The sequence below is a fragment of the Magallana gigas genome, chromosome 5 (assembly GCF_963853765.1).
Source record: "Magallana gigas chromosome 5, xbMagGiga1.1, whole genome shotgun sequence".
NCBI classification, from domain to species: domain Eukaryota; kingdom Metazoa; phylum Mollusca; class Bivalvia; order Ostreida; family Ostreidae; genus Magallana; species Magallana gigas.
The window spans coordinates 46,151,608-46,170,218 of NC_088857.1; the positions used below are offsets into that span (position 1 = coordinate 46,151,608).

The window sequence follows — 18,611 nt, forward strand, 5'->3', positions numbered from 1 at the left end:
TATTTGACAGATAACCTTAGATCTATTTATCACAAATTGGGGGAAAATGGGACAGGTTGATCAGTTTATTTAAAAGTGTTTGTTGGGTGGAGATTTCAAAGGTAGCAACACGTTGTGACACAGTTTCCACTTTATCGAGAACATTCCCTCGCATTAATAGAATTGGAGGTTTTTAATAAGATTTTTTTCATCGTAGTTTCATTACTTTTATACGACTCGATTGACTCTGTTATTAAGAATACACTGAGCGTAATCACATGTTTTGATCCCAAATTAATTAAACCCAAATCTCTTGCATAATTTAGAATTTAAAAATGCAATTTCATTTATTAGCTATATAAAGGTCCCATCTATTGTTTGTCTGATGCTTTCTCTTTCTATTTGTCATTCCATCGTTCTCTCTATTTTTCTCGGTTCATCTTGTTTCCTGACTGTCCACTGAATCTGCCGCCTTTAAAATCCTTAAAATCTACTATAAAGGTCTATTTGATTTGAGCTTAGAACTCAGTCGCCTGCAATGTAAGAATTCCTCGAGCCGCTAGGAGAGGGGTGTAACACACGGTGTCATTACGTAATTTGTGCTTTGCAAATTGTAAAAAAAATAAAAAATATTTTTGAAACACACAAGGTATATATGACCTTGACATGTGCAAATTTCATTTATTTCCTTTTCCCTTCCATATTTTAAACGTAGAGAAATTTGATTGCAATACAGAAAAATACAGTTTTTTTTGGACACATTTATATTTTATATATTAATATTCTATGCATTTAAAAAAAATTACGAGCGTAAAAAGGGGGAGGCGGAAGTCCAAGGTAGGAGTATACCAGTCACCGTAGATTATCGTCTCGGTTCAATGGTCAAATAGAACGTCGTTGATACTTAGGTAAGACAAAGTAAAATTTCCAGACTTGTATTCATTTTGATGATTGCAAAATCTTAATGATAAAATAGCTTTTACGATCATATGGTTTATAGCATGTACAGTGGCCGATCGACCACGCATCTGTTGAACTCCATGAGTCCATCACTTCCCAAAACCAAACATTGATTGTATGGTGTCCCATTCAAGCCATTGAGTAGAAAAATATTGCGAAAGTGCATGATGTGCGGTTAGAGAGATTTATTGTAATTCTTCTCTGTAAACTGTTTCGTGAAGATGAAAACCATTCAGTTTTCTTTTTAAAGTAGTTTTTATTACGAGTACAGTCGTGTTTTTGCATATAAATCAGTATTTGATGCAAAAATGTATTCTTCAGTCCTTTCCATAATAGTAGTCAGGAATATACATTTATTGCATTATGGTGAGGAAAATATGAAGACCCCCCCCCCCTCCCCAGAACATTCAAATTTCCCGAGGGCAACGCCCGAGAGAAATTTAATTTTTCTGGGGAAATAAATTTTATTTCCCAAACATTCATGTAATGTTTTTATTATACCGAATATCATACGATTACGCAAAACACGTCGAGCTCTCTTGGTCAACTTTTAAAAGGCAAATAAAAAACCACAAAGCGTCGTGAATGATTTTATGCGTTATTTTCTTTCTTTTTTCTTATAAATTCAAATCACAGATAGTAAATCATAATGAAATACTTTACTCACAGCGTTTTATCGACCGCTCTTATTATTTATATGGTTCAACATGTTTTCTCGATACTTTGATTGATTTTTGTGACATCAATGCTAAATATACAAGCTGTGCATCTCTGTACCATGAAAGTGTGTTAACTTTAAAAGGATCTTGCTAACCAGTGTTCCTCGCATCTTAACACGATTGCATTTGCATTTCCTTGCTGTGAGCTTTAAATGGCTAACATGTTTTGGTTTTACATATTATTGGGAGTACTTTAAATCTTTAAGTTCTATATTTAAATTTTAAAAAAAACCCAACAAATCCATGTTTAAAACGTGTGCCCTTGAAAATAATTTAAAAAAAAAAGCAAAAAGAAAAAAAACACCCAAAACAAAACAAAAACAAAAACTAAAACCGCACTTAAATAAAAATAAATACTAAGCTATACTATGCAAAGTAAGTATGTTTAAGAAATCTTTTATTAATTTTTAGTTGGCCATCTCTATGATGACATCAACAGCAAAGCGTGCGGTGATCGGGATCGACGTTGGAGGGACAAACACTGATGCAGTCGTCCTTAATTTCGACAAAGATTCTGTGGAAGTCCTTGCCTCTTATAAAACCCCCACTACTCAAGACGTCACCTCCGGTGTTAAAAATGCTTTGATTTCCGTCATTAATAACGCGCTTGAGGAATCGCCCATTGCACTCGCGCAAATAAACATTGGGACGACTCATTTTGTGAATGCAGTTGTTCAAAGAAAGAACATAGTCCGGGTTGGTGTCATACGTCTCTGTGGCCCATTGTCTAGCGAAATTCCACCTTTCACTGATATCCCTGAAGATTTACAAAAACACATCAATGGCGGATTTTGTTTAGCTAATGGCGGTTATGACTTTGATGGTCGAGAAATATCCAAATTAGAAAAAGAGGAAATATTTACATTTCTCAAAGAAATAACTGATAAGGGTGTTTCCAACGTCGTTGTGTCTGGTATATTTTCTCCAGTGCGAATTGAACATGAAGAACAGGTTTACAGGATAATCAAAGAGTATAATTCAGAACTAAGTGTAACATTGTCGCATAACATTGGTCAAATAGGATTATTGCAGAGAGAAAATGCTGCCATTCTAAACGAGGCTCTGAAACCCCTCTGTAGAAAAACCATTGAACAGTTCAATTCTGCTGTGACCGAAATGGGCATACTCTGCCCAATTTATCTGACCAAGAATGATGGTACCATCATTCAGCGGGATCTTGCGATAGAATATCCAGTTCTGGCATTTTCATCTGGACCCACAAATAGCATGCGGGGCGCAGCGTACCTTTCAGGACTCAAAGAAGCAATAGTCATTGATATTGGAGGAACCACGACCGATGTGGGACTCATAGCAAAAGGATTTCCAAGACTTTCATCAACAGAAATAAAGATCGGTGGAATCAGGACAAACTTTAGCATGCCGGATGTAAGAAGTATTGGTCTAGGAGGCGGATCTTATGTACGACAGGATCAAGGCAGGGTCGTTGTTGGACCGGAGAGTGCGGGCCTCAAAATTCTGGAAGAAAGTTTGGTCTTCGCAGACCCCGAAAATATAAAAGAAAAACAGATCACTGCAACGGATATATCTGTTGCAGCGAGGATTTCGAGAGTAGGGAATTCTGAGAACGTTCAACATCTTGAACATAGTTTTGTAGAAGAAGCCGTGAAAACGATTAGGCAAATGCTTGAAGACTGCATCGACGAAGCAAAGATCACCGCAAGAGACTTACCAACAATTTTAGTAGGAGGAGGCCACATTCTCGTGGATAAAAATCAGAAACTAGTGGGAGTAAGTGAGCTCGTTATTCCCGAACACTCTGAAGTTGCAAATGCTATTGGTGCAGCACTTTCCCAAGTCTCGGGAAATGTGGAATACGTAAAGAGTTTAGAAGAGCTTGTCAATAATCCGGACACGGAAAGGATTGTGACAGAAGCGGCAAAACCAGGCATGTCCGAAGAAGAAAAAGAAAATGCGAAGAAGGAAGCAAGAAAAGTAATATATGAAAACGTACACATAACTCTGTTAACAGAAGCTCGTCAACTTGCATTCGACAGTGCTTTAAAAGCCGGGGCGGAAGAAAATTCCTTGTACGTATTGGAGGAAGGTGATATCCCGTTGTCATACCTCCCAGGAAACGTCTCGAAATTTTACGTGAAGGTCATTGGGGACTTAGATATTTTACATCGCCCAACATACCTAGTTTCAAACAAATTAAAACAAACAGATAAACATTCTAGACAAAGTGAGACTATTGAAGTTAGCAAGCAGATTTACAGCAGTACCGGTTCTTCTCTATTTATGGATAGTGATAGCAAACACACACCAGACAGCCCGGTTTTCAATTCTGATGGCGAGTGGGTTTTATCCGAGTTTGACGTCGAGTGCATCAGCGTTGGTGCGGGGATACTCGGTTCTGGGGGCGGAGGACCACCGTATCTAGGGAAACTAAAAGCGCTGAAATCATTGAAAGAGGGAAAACAGATTAGAGTAGCCGATCCACTCAAAATGATGGAAAAAGCCGATAGTGAAAATGATTTGGTCGTGATTATTGCAATTATGGGCGCGCCTGTGGTAGCAGAGGAAAGGCTATGTAGTAAAGAGTGTCAGGATGCGTTACAGTGTATGAAAAACGTGTACTCGGACGGCTATAGTAATGGGGAGATTCCGGATAGCAGGAATTCCATTCGACAGGAAGGCAACGTTATTTGTATTGACAATTACCGATACAGCCAGGAACAAGTGATGGATGTTTCATCAAAACTCATGGGCAAGAAGAACATTGTGGGTGTAATGAGTGCAGAGATCGGTGGTATGAATGCAGTTGAGCCATTCACAGTTGCAGCGGACATGAATCTGCCTGTATTGGACTGTGATGGCATGGGAAGAGCCTTTCCAGAGCTCCAAATGTTCTTGCCGTTGATAGAAGGAATGTTGCCCTATCCTTCCACTTTAGCTGATGCCAAAGGGAGACGATCTGTTGTTCTTAAATGTGACACGGCAAAAGAACTGGAGAACTACTTTCGTAAAGTAGTTGTTGAAATGGGTTGCTTGGCTGGTGTGATCATTTCAAGTCTACAAAAACATGACGTTTTGAATAAAACTGTTATGTTTACAACAAGTCTGGCTTGGAGACTGGGAAAAGCAGTTATCAATGCAAGACACGCTAAGAAATCCACAGCAGAAGCAGTTCTTGCAGTCACAGGTGGAAAAGTTTTAATGGTCGGTAAAATTTCCAACGTGATCCGGAAAACCGAGGGCGGCTTCAATACCGGTCATGTCGCTATCAAGTCTATTACCACAGAGCACACGTTGAAAGTTGAATTCCAAAATGAAAATCTGGTAGCCTTATTACAGTCAGGGAAGAAGGAAGAAGTGGTTGCAATGGTTCCTGATTTAATAACGATCATCGACTCTGATAATGGAGAACCCATCCCCACGGAGGCCGTGCGGTACGGACTGAGGGTGACGGTGCTGACCCTGCCCGCCCACGCCTCCCTCAGGACTGACCGGGCGCTGGCTTTTGTCGGTCCCGCCGCCTTTGGATACTCGCACCTTGACTATAAACCGTGCGGTGAACCCATGAAGCCCATTTCTGTGCATTCAGAATTTTTACATTTGAAATAAACGGCTGTGAAAAACAATGAGATGTTAAAAAATGATTGCTCAAAATTGAGACATCTAATACAGTATGTGACATGTATAATCATATATTTTGGTACACATGTATTGAATGTAAAAGCTATATATTATATTCGGTAACATTGAAACAAACTTTGAAAGAAACGAATTTTTAAAGGTTGGGTGCTTTAAAGATAGTTACATTTAATAAATGTATATGTATATGTATAGAAGCAGGATTATCAATATTAAAAATCATGATTAAATGTTTGTTATAATTAAAAATTATGATAAAATTATGACAATGGCTACTAACTGTTTCCTACAATATTTGTATATTTGCATATTTTGTACATTGCTACACGAATTGCAATAATGATTATGACGGCATTCAGTAGTATTCTCTATCTAAAACAGTGCGAAGGACAAAATATAGAGTTCGAAATAGAAATCACGTAAGTAAGGAGTTGTCGCGCTTTAAATACATACTAGAAAAATTTAAGAGATCTGGATGGTTGTTTTCATTTTTAAACTGTATTGATCTCCTTGCAAAGAAAGGCTATGTTTAAAATTTGGGGGAATATTCGAATTTAATAGCTGTAATATACATGTATAAAAATCTTAACTAAATAATATTGTATACATAAACAACTCATATTTGGAATTTAAGGTAGATCTGACTATTAAATTTTGTTGACCACCCAGCCTTCTTTAAAAACTATAAATAATACTCACACACACACACACACACACACACACACCCACCCACCCACCCACACACACATACACACACACACACACACACACAAAAGAGGTCTTTGTTCACTTGATTACCACGATTATTTTATAAGATTTTATAAGATATGTACATTTTTATTTGTTGTTAAATATGTACAAAAAATGAATTGAGTACGGAAGTAATAAACGGCGGTTTGAACTTTATCATTCCATGAAGCGTTTATAGTTGCATCTAGTGTTGCATTGAAAATTCATCTGCCTGTGATAAAGATGGAATATGGGTTTTCAAAATTAAGTCGTAGATAAAGGACGCAGTGCATATGATCCTATATTAACCGAATTTTAGAAAGGTTTAATAGCCATCTGATTGAGAAAAAATATCGATAAGATATGATCTAGGTCCTGTTTTTGTTTTTTGTTTTGATGACCATCTACCATTGACATTTGTAGGTCGTTCACAAGAAGCGAAGCATCGCAGACCTTTAAATAAATAGACCGACTGTCACAGGCCGATATCATATAAAATCGACTGTCACAGGCCGAGATCTTATAATTGAGAAAAGGATAATCCTCCACGATTGTGTCATATTAAGCGGTATTTAACTCTTCAAATGTTATAGATTTTATTATGGGTTTCCCTGAAAATGTAATTGAAAATCTGTCTACTGCACTGACAGCTATTATTCTTTCTTAAATATATATTTTCAGCTCATCATTATCTTTTTTTGGTATTTGATTTTTTTGTAAAGCAATAACACTTTGTTAGAAGCCATTAATAGAAAGTATGAAAAGGATACAAAAACTTTCAGAGAAAACTTGAGACTTGGGGCATCAACAGAAACGCATTATTGAAGGCGTTGTCATCGTCATACAGACAATTAGATGGTCTGTGCCTGGTACTGTGTCAAAGGGACGCATTAAAAAGTTACAAACATGTGATATAACTGCAGTGATAATTTTTATTCAGTACTTTTAAAATGTTCTCACGAGCAAAGAATAATGAAGCTTTTTTGCGTTTCTTGCCAGCTGGAATTATGGAATTATGGAGTTTTTGAAACTTAAACATGCGTGGATCCAAAAAGTGTCAACAGAGGAGGCAAATTGATACTGTTGTTGTGTTTTGGGGTCCAGGGACTTCTTTAGGTACTTTACTATGTTCATTCAAAAAGTTTGAATCTTCAAGGGAGGGGGCGGGGTCCATACACGTGTGCACTCATTATGGACAGTAAAGAAGATTACGTGGGTACCGAATTAAGAACGTTTTTCTCTAGTGCATAATTATTTCAATAAATGTACATGAATCTTCGTTTGAATTGTTTTTAGTTGTATTAGAAAAACTTTGTAAATGTTTTGTCTTCGTGTAATTATAGGCATAAGTATATGTATGTAATATTTGGTATTAATTTCTGGTTTTGATAGTGACAAAATCGACAAAGGTGTTATGTAATACTTGATGAAGTGTCCTCAGCACTCGGTCTATGACCGTCAATTATGCTATTTATATACTCAATCTGACACTGTCAGACAAATGAAAGTTTATTAGTGTTTCCGACATCACCACATGATCGCTTATTATGTAAATCTATTAGTTGATGTACAAAAAATGTTAACTTGTCTCAAGAAAATGTTATGAAAAGAGATCGGAGATGAAAATTGAGGTATTATTTGTTACAACAAGATTAACAGGACTTTCAAAACTTACTTGTTCATACTCTATTGCGTCATAGGAATTTGAGCAAGTGTTTGATGGCACCATATACATGTAAAAGATATTATAGAAACCATGCATACGAATACTTCTGATACAAGAAACTGACGAATGAATTTGTAGTTTAGCTATCCAGGCACAGGTTAACAATTTCATTTGAAAGATTTATAAATTCATATCCATTATTCATATCCATATGACAAAACAATAAGTATGTCGTATTAATTAAACCCCTGAAACTGTTATTATATATATGTGATGTTTGCTATAGCGCATACTCCCCACAACTCAAAATCAGAAGGCTTAATTTTCTAATATTCTGATGACATTGGGATTTGGAGTACCTCTCGGTACATAAAAACAATATCATATTGTCTGTGATATCTTATATTGTGCAAAATATGAATGCTTAGCCCTGTTTGGAAATATGATATGATAATATGGTTCTATCGTGATGAACTGATGCGACAGATGTTGTACCAGTACTTATATAAACCGACAGAGGTGTGCATCCTCATTGTCTCTCACTTGTTAGGACTTCAAGGTAATGCTGCTGGTTGTGCTGTTTGCGTCGTTCAGTTTATATGGATTTGCAAAAGGCGGGACCAATTTACAGTCAAGCATACCAACAAAGGCTGATATGCTGAAATCGTTAATCTACAATAACACCAGGGCCACACTGACCCTAGACTCAACGGCCTTCAAGGAACTGATTCAGTTGTCTTCAGGTATTTCTTTGCAATTTTTTTTTCGAAAATGATTTTTAAAAATGGCAACTGTGTACAGGTTTATTTATATTAATAGATTCACCAAGTTCTCCTAAAAGTGTAAGCTTTTCTGTCAACGTAATGTCAACCCCACTTAACCCCGGGGCTGGACAAACAGTAAAATATGACGCAGTGCTGACCAATGACGGGAACGGATATGACGACAGAACGGGAGTCTTCACGTGTCCTGTGGCGGGAACCTACATGTTTGTTGTCGATGCTTTATCTCGGCCTCGAATTTGGTTGGAACTGAAAGTCAACAATAATACAGTGGGTAGACTACATGTGTACCCTGAGCATAGAGCGGACTTGATCCAAATGAGCAGGACAGTGATCGTGAAGCTGAAAACCGGAGACAATGTCAAAGTTGAAAATATAAGAAACGGCGTTTATATATACCCCCACATGTACTCAGGATTTTCTGGTACCTTGTTGCATTAGCCACTGATTTATAATTTTATGATTATATAATTACCATTTTCATTTAGATCTGGTGGATTTTTTGATTTATGATTACAAAATAAAAAAAGAAAATGACTTTTTAGTGTTAGTATTATGCTTTTTTGATGTACCAAACGGTAGGATTTGCATCAATTTGAATTACACCTTATTCTTTGATACATTCTCAGATGATCAGTCGAATTGCAAAAGATCACGTCCTAAAGTCTTTTTCGATATCTAAACCCAAACTAAACCCCAGATTTACCTTTGGGGTTTACTTGGAGTTTACTCTGGGTTTGCTCTTTGAAAATTTGGGTCCTCTCGGGGTTTACTTTGGGTTTTCTTGGAAATTGCTTTTGAGGTCAACTGTACGCACTGAACTGTGAAGCAGACCCTTCTATTGTATTACCATCCTACTGCCTTTAATGTTTGCCCCTTGTATATTTCGAATACACAGCGCCCGCTTTCATGGGTATATTTATGACCTGGGTTTACTCTGGGTTTACTACTGGTCCTCCTTATAAACCCGGAGGAAACCCAGAGTTAACCCAGAAAGTAAACCCAGGGGTTAGTTGGGGTTTACTTTCTGTTAGGGTCTGATCGGCACTATAGCTCCCGTTTGTGTTTGTAGCTACAGTTCCTTACGTGTTAAAAAAGTTGCAATTTATGGCGCACAAAAACTTACGCTAGTTTTGGACTGATTAACCTTATTTCAACACAAATTCTGTGGAAATAGTTATTACGTGTACCATTTTTTAGACTATTATTTCTAATTTCTTTGCTTTACCTGCTTTACACTTTCTCTTCAACACGCCTATCGACCTCGGAAAATTAAGCAATTCAAATTCATTAACAGACATAGAAAATAGTATAAAAATCTTTTAAATTTTATTTTTTCCAAATTTCCGGCATCCATTTTCTAAATTTTGCACATTTTTGGAGACATAAAACTAACTATTATTAACTATGTTATAAATCTTTTGTGTTTTTTTGCTGCTGTCTGTCTGTCGGTTGGTCGGTCCACCAACAATTTCCGTTCATTTTCTTGGCAGAGGGTGCATATATTGATAAGAAGTTTGGTATACAGATTTATCTCAATAATATCTAGGTCAAGTTTGATTTTGGGTATGATAGAGCAATTTTCGACAGAGTTATACCCCTTGGACTTAAAAAAATTCCAGTTATTTGCAGTTTCCGCTAATTTTCTTTGTGGATGTTTCCAATGGAGGGGGCATAAGTGTTTCACAAACATCTCTTGTTTATATCATATTATTATCATATTGCTTAATCGTATATGTTGATACTAATAAATTAATTTTTTATTACTTTCTGACGGATAACTGTTTTGATTTACTTGCGCAGATGATCATTAAATTTAAAATTAATGTGATTTTATTTATCCAATCATCACAAAAAGATAACTATTTCACGATTAGATAACAATCATAAAGAAAATCCATTTGATGTCAAGAAACAAAAGAGTTTTGGGGGGATTTTTTTTTCGTGCGGAAGGTTTTTTTGGACGAACATGTCAGAAATAAGAAATTTTATGAATTTTCAATATCCTTTTTTTTCATTATACGTTATTTTTTATTCACATTTTTAACATTTGATAGTTTTGTAAACATATTCTATATATAGGCTATGTGTGACAGAATAAATAGAAAATGTCGAAGCCAAATTTCGTGAGAATTTTACCTTAAAAGCCCAATATCTAAAATTTGACCATTTAGTTTTATTACGGTGAAATGATACTGAATAAATATCTAGACAAACAGGATTGATCTTATAAAATTCTTGATATTCAAAAAGTTTTTAACTGAAATAAATGGTAACTATTATATAAATTGTCTATTTTAAGGAGGTTGACTCTTGAAATAAAAGTAATGTCATTCATCCAAAAACCACTTGGATATAAAGATGGGTACCTAAAATATTCATTTATTTTATTTGTGACCCATGTCATATACCATTTTTTTAAAATATAGGCCCCCAAACAGAATTGCTCATCCTGAAATTTCTGCTAAAATTTGGCCTGGAAATTGATTATTTGAAGAAATCAAGAAATTTTATAGTTTGAACTATTATTTCATTATGATTTTAATAAAGTATGAAGTTGAACACATGTAGTGACTATAAAGAAATCCTGCTTTACTGGTGGCTTCAATTGCCAGTACATAATGAACACAACAGCAGATGTTATGTTACAAAATTTTGGAGTAATCAAATTATAATGCGAATAAAAGAAATATTAGTAATGCCATCTTTTTAAAACTTTGCTTACAAATATACATACATTTAATGTCTTATTTAAAAGTAAATAATTGAGATATTGCATGAAATAAGCTATGTAATGTTAGACCAAAATTGGAATTAATTTTTTTCTTAACTGCTATGAACTATAAGATAAATATGCCAAATTATATCGATAGAAATATCAAAATATTGTTTAAATATGTTTTTGAGAACATCATGAATTTATCGTTATACACAAACTATCAAGAAGTTTGTCTGCGCTGAAATTATGAAGCTAAAGTACTGGTAGTCTAAAACTTTTGAGTTATGAACATTGTTAATTTTGTTCTTGGAAAGCTGACACAAAACGCCACAAAATATAGTCCCTTACTAAACCCCGTAAAAATGTAATTTTATTCAAACAATTTTATTCAATAAATTTTATTTGGCATTGTAAAGTATAAATATACTACTAGAATTAATAGGTGATGCAGACTTTTCAGACTAGAGGTGATCCAGTGACAACCTAAAACCTGAGAAGCAAACCTCTTTAAGATAATGAAATATAAAACAAAATATATGTTAATTCCTTTAAGAGATCTGTCATTTCTTACTACATAACAATAGTATATTAGACATTTTATGATAAACGTTCAAATATTTTACATATAAAAGTGCATTCAAGCGGGAAAAATAAAAATAACACCAAAATTTACACAGTTCTGCAATTTTAACATCTAATACAAGGGTTCTTTCGTTGAAAATGTGTCTAATGGGCCTCTGTTTGTTTTCCCTGGTAATGTAGTAAATCCATTATAACAACAAATACAATATATTATTGGGCATAGTTTTCTGAAATTTATTTCAGTAAATATGAACGAAATCCTTGGGTGGATTTAACTCGGGATATGCCATTCACAATCCCGATATTTTAACCACTACGCTATTATGATATTCAATAAAATCGATCGATACAAATAATTTCACCAAATATCTAAATCGCCATCTTGTGACGTATAGTCTTAAAAATAATAACCTTGATGTAGTGAGCTAAAATATTTTATTGAATGTAAAATTATTTCTGTGTAAAACAAAAAACTTTCAGTCCTTATGTTTTTGTTAAATAATACAATAATGTGTTTATAGCGTGATGGCAATGATGCGACAGCTGTTGTATCAGTACTTATATGTAAACAAATAGAGGAAACATCGCCCTTGGCTATACATGCACGTTGAGAACTTCACAAAGATGTTTCGGGATCTAATATTAGCGTTGCTTTTCGGGTTCCTTAGTGTCACAAAAATCAGTGTTGCTAGTAACTTACAGACAGGCATACAGACCAAGGTTAATTTGCTGAAGTCGTTAATTTACGATAACACCAAGGCCACAGTGACCCTAGACTCAACGGCCTTCAAGGAACTAATTAAATTGTTTTCAGGTAATTCTTTGAAATTCTAAATTTCTTTCAAAAATAATTTTCCAAGAAATGCCATAAGTGTACATTTTGTTTACTGATTGACACAGAATCATCAAGTTTTCCTCGAAGTGTAAGCTTTTCTGTCAGCGTAAAATCTACCATACTTGCCCTCGGGGCTGGACAAACAGTGAAATATGACGCAGTCCTAACAAATGACGGGAACGGATATGACGACAGAACGGGAGTGTTCACGTGTCCTGTGGCGGGAACCTACATGTTTGTTGTCGATTCCTTATCTTGGCCTGGGATTTGGTTAAAACTGAAAGTCAACAAATTAACAGTGGGTAAACTTCACGTGAGTTCAGAGCATAAAGTGGACTTGATTCAAATAAGCAGGACAGTGATCGTGAAGCTGAAACCTGGGGATCATGTCAAAGTTGAAAATGATAAAAACGGCGGTAAGATATACCATGGCATGTACTCAGGGTTTACAGGAGCCCTATTGTACTAACTGGTTATCTGATAATCTCTTGATCTTTATAAATATTCCAACCAAAATAAAATAAAAATATATCAGAACATTGTTGTTGTGATATAACATATAGAAATAGTAACATTAATCTAATGTAAATATTCTATATTGTGATATCAACTCTTTGACCCACAGACGTCGATTTAGCGCTTCGATAGGATCCAAAATAACTTTTTAGATACAAAATCAGATGTGTTGTGTTGAACATATTTTATTGACTAATGCCAAAAGGATTGGACACAAGTTCCAAAAACTTAGAATGTCCTCTCCTTGTACATAATATATTACAGTGCCATACAATGCCAGTTAACATTGATAACAGTTATAGAACATGTAATGAAATACAAATAAATCATTAGTTTCAAATCTAGAATTGGAATTAGGATGGATAAGAAAGTTATGCAAATAATTTAAAAACTTAGATAAATCTACCACACTTTTGTATAAATTTCTTGCAAAATCAGATCTACTGGGCAGATTTTGCCACCGTTTCATAACTCGCGATGAATTCGTTCTATTGGAGTTTATTAATGATAATTGTGAAAGAAAAAAAAACAATGTCTTGTTATAACTCGTCTATAATGTTCCTAATAATTAATTCATTTTGATTCACGTCACCAGCTGGAAATATGACAATTGGTTTGTTTCTTAAAGGTTATCAAGTATGATATCAGTGCATAAGGTTTAACGACGGAAATATTGTGATTTACTTTATCTTCCACTCTACGTGGATTATTTTGTTAAACTCGGTTAAGGAAATAACATAAAAAAACCCCCAAAATACAGTGTATATGTTTATTCCTTCAAGAGATCTGTCATTTCTTACTACATAACAATTGTATATTAGACATTAATTATATAATGCAAGCAAGAAATAATCAAAATAAAATCAAAACATACACAGTTCTGCAAATATAACAACTAATACGATGTTACTTTCGTTAAAAGAGTGGCTGACTGGCCGCTGTTAATTTTCCCTCGTAATGCAATGATTTTTTAAATTGGTTTCTAAGGATGATAGAATATACACAACATTTTGAAAATTGTGCCAGAAGTAAAAAAACGTACACAGTTCTGCAATAACAACCAATGCAAGTTTACTTTTGTTAAAAGAGTGGCTGATTGGCCGCTGTTAATTTTCCCTCGTAATGTGATGATTTTTTTTAAATTGATTTCTAAGGATGATAGAATATAAACAAAATTTTGAAAATTTTTCCAGAAGTAAAAAAAAACCAGTTTTTTTCCTCTTAAAATCTTCGTCGTATCTTAATAGCATACGTCATGCATTTAAATGGCTATGTTTTTAGAAATAATGATTACTTGCCTTTTCTTAAGCCAACGAATAATCTGCTCTTAATTTAGCAATCCTATAAATATAGATAACGATATAATGAGGGTGTTTCATTGGCTGACATTTCCGCAAGAGGCTTTTTGAAATGTTATTGATACTTTCACTTGAGCCACCAAAACGACCCTTGGCAAAGACAGGGACGTCATAATAACTAGTTATCGATTAGGCTTTATGATGAAAAAAAGTGACAATGGTATTGCAAAGCCATGTTACGATGTAATTAGAGTCGTTAAGATGGTCGCCCTTGGCTCGAACCAGTAAAGTATCACCCTGTTCCAAGAACCTTCAAGTAACAGTAATTTTTGTTGTCTGCCAACTTACAGTCTGTCTTTTTTTTTTTTTTTTTACAAACACCCATCTATACGAGCGACCTTCACCCTCTGGTAGCTATCGATGTTACGTAAAGGTGATATAGCAACATCATTCCATTTTTTGTTAGATATGGTTAAATGTTTCAAGACCTGCAATTATGATGTATTAAATCGCCATATCCACCAGATAGCCAAGGACAAAAGGATTAGTGAACCGAGATTCAAAAGGTCCATCCCCGATTTAATGTTTTTGATTGTCAGCATACACGTGTGCATAAAGTTCGTGGAACTAATTTATGTTATACATGCAATGAACATAAGACACTTATTATTTTCGCTTTATTTAAACAAAACTTTAATCATTGAAGATAAAAATTGGTTGGAACGATATATCTTAGGAATATCCATTGTAGGGACGTTTTAGGAAACGGTTTACTAGTGGATAAAAATAATTAGAATGTGTATTAAATTTTTGTGATTTCTTTAAAAATAGTTTTTGATGAGAGTTATTTTTGAGCAAGTTCAGTTCACTTTATCAATAATATTCTTCTGTATTTTTTTTTGTTTGAATTCAAAAGAAAATTAAATAAATAACATAATTCATTTTTAGTTTCTAAATAACAATGTTGAAATATAGACATGTGACCTACATTGATGAGAAATAGTTCGAAAGCGTTCTTTTGTAAACTAATAAAGTATATAAATACATGTAGTGCATAACTCTTTGAAATTTTAATCTTCACTGTTATTTACCATTATGTGTATCAATATTTTGTGAAGAAAATTTTCGAAAAATCCAACCCTTTTCTGGACTCAATTTTTGGTTACTAGTTACAGCACGTATGAATTTTAAGGGAATTTGAAATTTTTTCTATGTTTACTTTTGTACAGAGTAGTACGTGAACTTTATTGTGTACAGGTTCCCCGGACTGCATTTTGCAAAATAACTCACGATATCTTTAGTCTCGTGGAATATATAATACAAAAAAATTCTTTTACAAATTATTTTAATTATATCATGTTAAATAAAGTCATAGCATGAAACATTGACTAGTTTATGATTTAACAAGGATTCATTGGTGTTTTCCCCCGTTATTCCCCCCCGTAAGGTCTTCTGTAAAACTCAGGTCGGTTCATAGGCTAGTGACATTCAGGTGTAGAGTTGAAGAAATAAATATTTTCAAAAAAAAATCAAGGCATAGTTGAAGATAATCATTTTTATTCTAACATTTTGTTTCTGCAGACTAAAACATGACATTTAGACTGTGAAGTCAGAAAAAATAATTTACATAACAATATTACATCAATATTTTATCATTCAACGCAATAAACACTATTAACTAAATGCAATTTACATAAGTTTAGGAACACGTGCAGTTGAACAATTGAACAGCACAAGCAATAGCACCAACTTCAATCGTACTTAATTTTACAGGGAAAAATAAGACTTAAGTAACATTCAACCAACAAATAAGTCTCCCTACAAAACAGACCAATGTCACAAACGGGATGCCGATAATCAAAATCATATTACCCTTTCACAGGTGAAATATTAATGTAATATAATAAATTAACCCAAATAACCTTCACTGAAACATGAATCAATCAAGAATCTGGGAACAGTCTCTTAGTTTTGCAGTAGATCGTAACATTTAATTTTACAAAGGGCGAACAAAACTATCCAGTTATATATACACATTACTTAATTGGAATGCAACAAAGTAATTGAACACGCGTGTACCAAATACATAAAGAACATAGAAATTTGCTTTGCGTACCAGTAGCCTTGTACTGTAATGAAGACGACAAACATCTTTAAATGAAGATATCACTAGAGGAAAATAACCAGTAAATTGAACGTCCTTATAATTGAAGAGAGACATAACAAGATGACCTATTTGCACCTATCGCAGAGAGCAAGGATAAATTAACAATCAATACCATAATTAAACTGTGATTTATGTGAATTTCTACGATATAAATAACTCATAATTGTTCGTATCTAACCATATCACGTTTGGGTGTCAGTGTGACATAAAACGACACTGCGGAAAAAATAAAATCCGTGTAACCAGTTTACAAGATAGACATCTACTGGAATACATACAGGTATCAGGTAGTTGAACCTTATTCTGCAAGATGTGATGACGTAACTGGAAAAATTCAGTCAAAAAGAGGCTTATTAAAATATTAATAAATAAATAAGTTATATACTAGGTAATCTTGTGCTTTCATTGTCAAACGTTTAAAAAGTCGATACATTTCACAACGATAGTTCAAATATAGTACAGCATCATTCAGAAAAAAATAAACATTCATTTTCCCAAAACCGCAAGTACCCAACAAACGTTTTTCTGAAAAGTGTATAACGACATTTCATAATAACTATTCTAAAATGGCATTTGCAAAAACTGGTCAAACAATGTATAGCAAATCCGGACTAAGGAAGATTCTTCCAACTGAGTAAAGGAATTCGGCATACCAGTGGATGCCATTTTGTTCCGTATCACGTGATATGAAAGGAATGTATTTTGATAAAGTGTGCATCCATCGGAGCGGGCTACAGGATAAATGTGCAATGCGTTCACTGTTAATGATGCCATAACATGAAGTCACAACTCCATTTACGACGATGGTCCCATCATTTGTCAGCGGTGCATATACACCAGTCACTGTTTGTGACGTCACATGAGTCACTTGTGACGCTCTGATTTCACTGTTATTGTCGTTAACTAAAACAAATTGACCAACTTGAACTGTTTGTGCGTAATTTGCAACATAAGATTCGATTGAGGATGAATTCGTAGTAGAAGTATATATGAGATGGTTATCAGTAAGAGTTATGGTTCGTAGGTCACTTGTTGAAATGGAATAGTAAACTCCGCTTCGTTTATCATTTCTGTCGAGGAAGGAGACTACCTCGCTAAAACCAAGTTTTCCGTCGGCTTTCAAGCTGAGAACCTTGTCTCCAATTCGAAGATCCGCCATATTTAACGTTCCTTTGTTCTCCGCGTACACTGTAGCCAATGGCGGGAAACAACCTCCGATTTTGATGGCAGCTGATGAGTCTGAAAATAATACTTAAATATATCATAAACTGTCAATCTAACCAAACCATTAAATTGTATTACCATATGCATGTTTGATAATCTTGTTGTGAATATCTTGATAATTTATTCTTGAATATTTTTATCAATGAATTTTTTTGTTTTGAATTCAATATTCATACATGCATTTAGTCCTTAAAATACCGCTATCATAGATATATATTATTTCGAAACATATTTCTAAATGATAACATAAAGAACGTAATTTCAATGAAAAGAGTATTTTGAAAGCTAAACAAACTGAATCATGACACTGGAATATGTGAGCCTACTCAAATAACTAGTAATTCTCCGACTAATCCGACACAAGTTTTGTTTCTCAGTAACCATAAAGAGTAAGAGGCCCTTACACAAAGAATAAGTTTCTTGTAGCCCACTTTTAACAAAAATAAAAGACGTTTGTCAACAGTGACATCACTTTCTGCGAGACGTGATCATTTAGTGGGTCTACCTTTTCTCTAAATTCATTTCTTGATAGACCAACATGGAACTTGGTCTATTTCTCGGTTACTTACAATGTGTGAACAATCATTAGTTTAGTATCAAAAACACTTAAAACTAAAATTGTTGTTCAAATATTGCCCTTAAAGGTCCTATTAGGTTTCCAAAAATGTTTGCCTTTTGGAGTCAACCAATATTGTGTGAAGATTTTGGGGTATAAAAGGAAGATTCTTTGATTGTTTTTATAGACCTGTGTCCATTAACACGCCCAACTTGAAAGAATTAGTAATAATATTTACAAGTATTTGTTAACGTCTCTTTAATT

General features: G+C 34.3%; 2 protein-coding genes and 1 long non-coding RNA gene across 4 annotated transcripts in view; 2 read left to right on the forward strand and 1 right to left on the reverse strand.

Annotated features, from left to right (window-relative positions):
• The first annotated feature begins 804 nt into the window (after positions 1-804).
• Positions 805-5,389, forward strand: LOC105317167 (uncharacterized). Its single transcript, XM_011413714.4, has 2 exons — positions 805-887; positions 2,070-5,389. Exon 2 carries the CDS (start codon positions 2,082-2,084, stop codon positions 5,241-5,243), a length of 3,162 nt encoding a protein of 1,053 aa, XP_011412016.3. The 5' UTR covers positions 805-887; positions 2,070-2,081; the 3' UTR covers positions 5,244-5,389.
• Positions 5,390-8,193: 2,804 nt separating this feature from the next.
• LOC105317166 (uncharacterized) lies at positions 8,194-8,988 on the forward strand. The gene is made up of 2 exons (XR_010714315.1): positions 8,194-8,411; positions 8,488-8,988. It is a non-coding gene; the product is annotated as an uncharacterized lncRNA (long non-coding RNA).
• A 6,952-nt stretch (positions 8,989-15,940) lies between these two features.
• LOC105317164 (sonic hedgehog protein) overlaps positions 15,941-18,611 on the reverse strand; it is a 52,148-nt gene continuing 49,477 nt past the window's right edge. For both annotated transcript variants that reach the window (XM_066085880.1, XM_066085878.1), the window contains one exon: positions 15,941-17,806. In XM_066085880.1, coding sequence (XP_065941952.1) covers positions 17,154-17,806 — 653 coding nt within the window. In that variant the 3' untranslated portion in view covers positions 15,941-17,153. The remainder of the gene's footprint in view (positions 17,807-18,611) is intronic.

Bases quoted from the DNA above. Each gene is read 5' to 3' on its own strand.
- LOC105317167 (XM_011413714.4), top strand. From the start codon at position 2,082: ATGATGACATCAACAGCAAAGCGTGCGGTGATCGGGATCGACGTTGGA.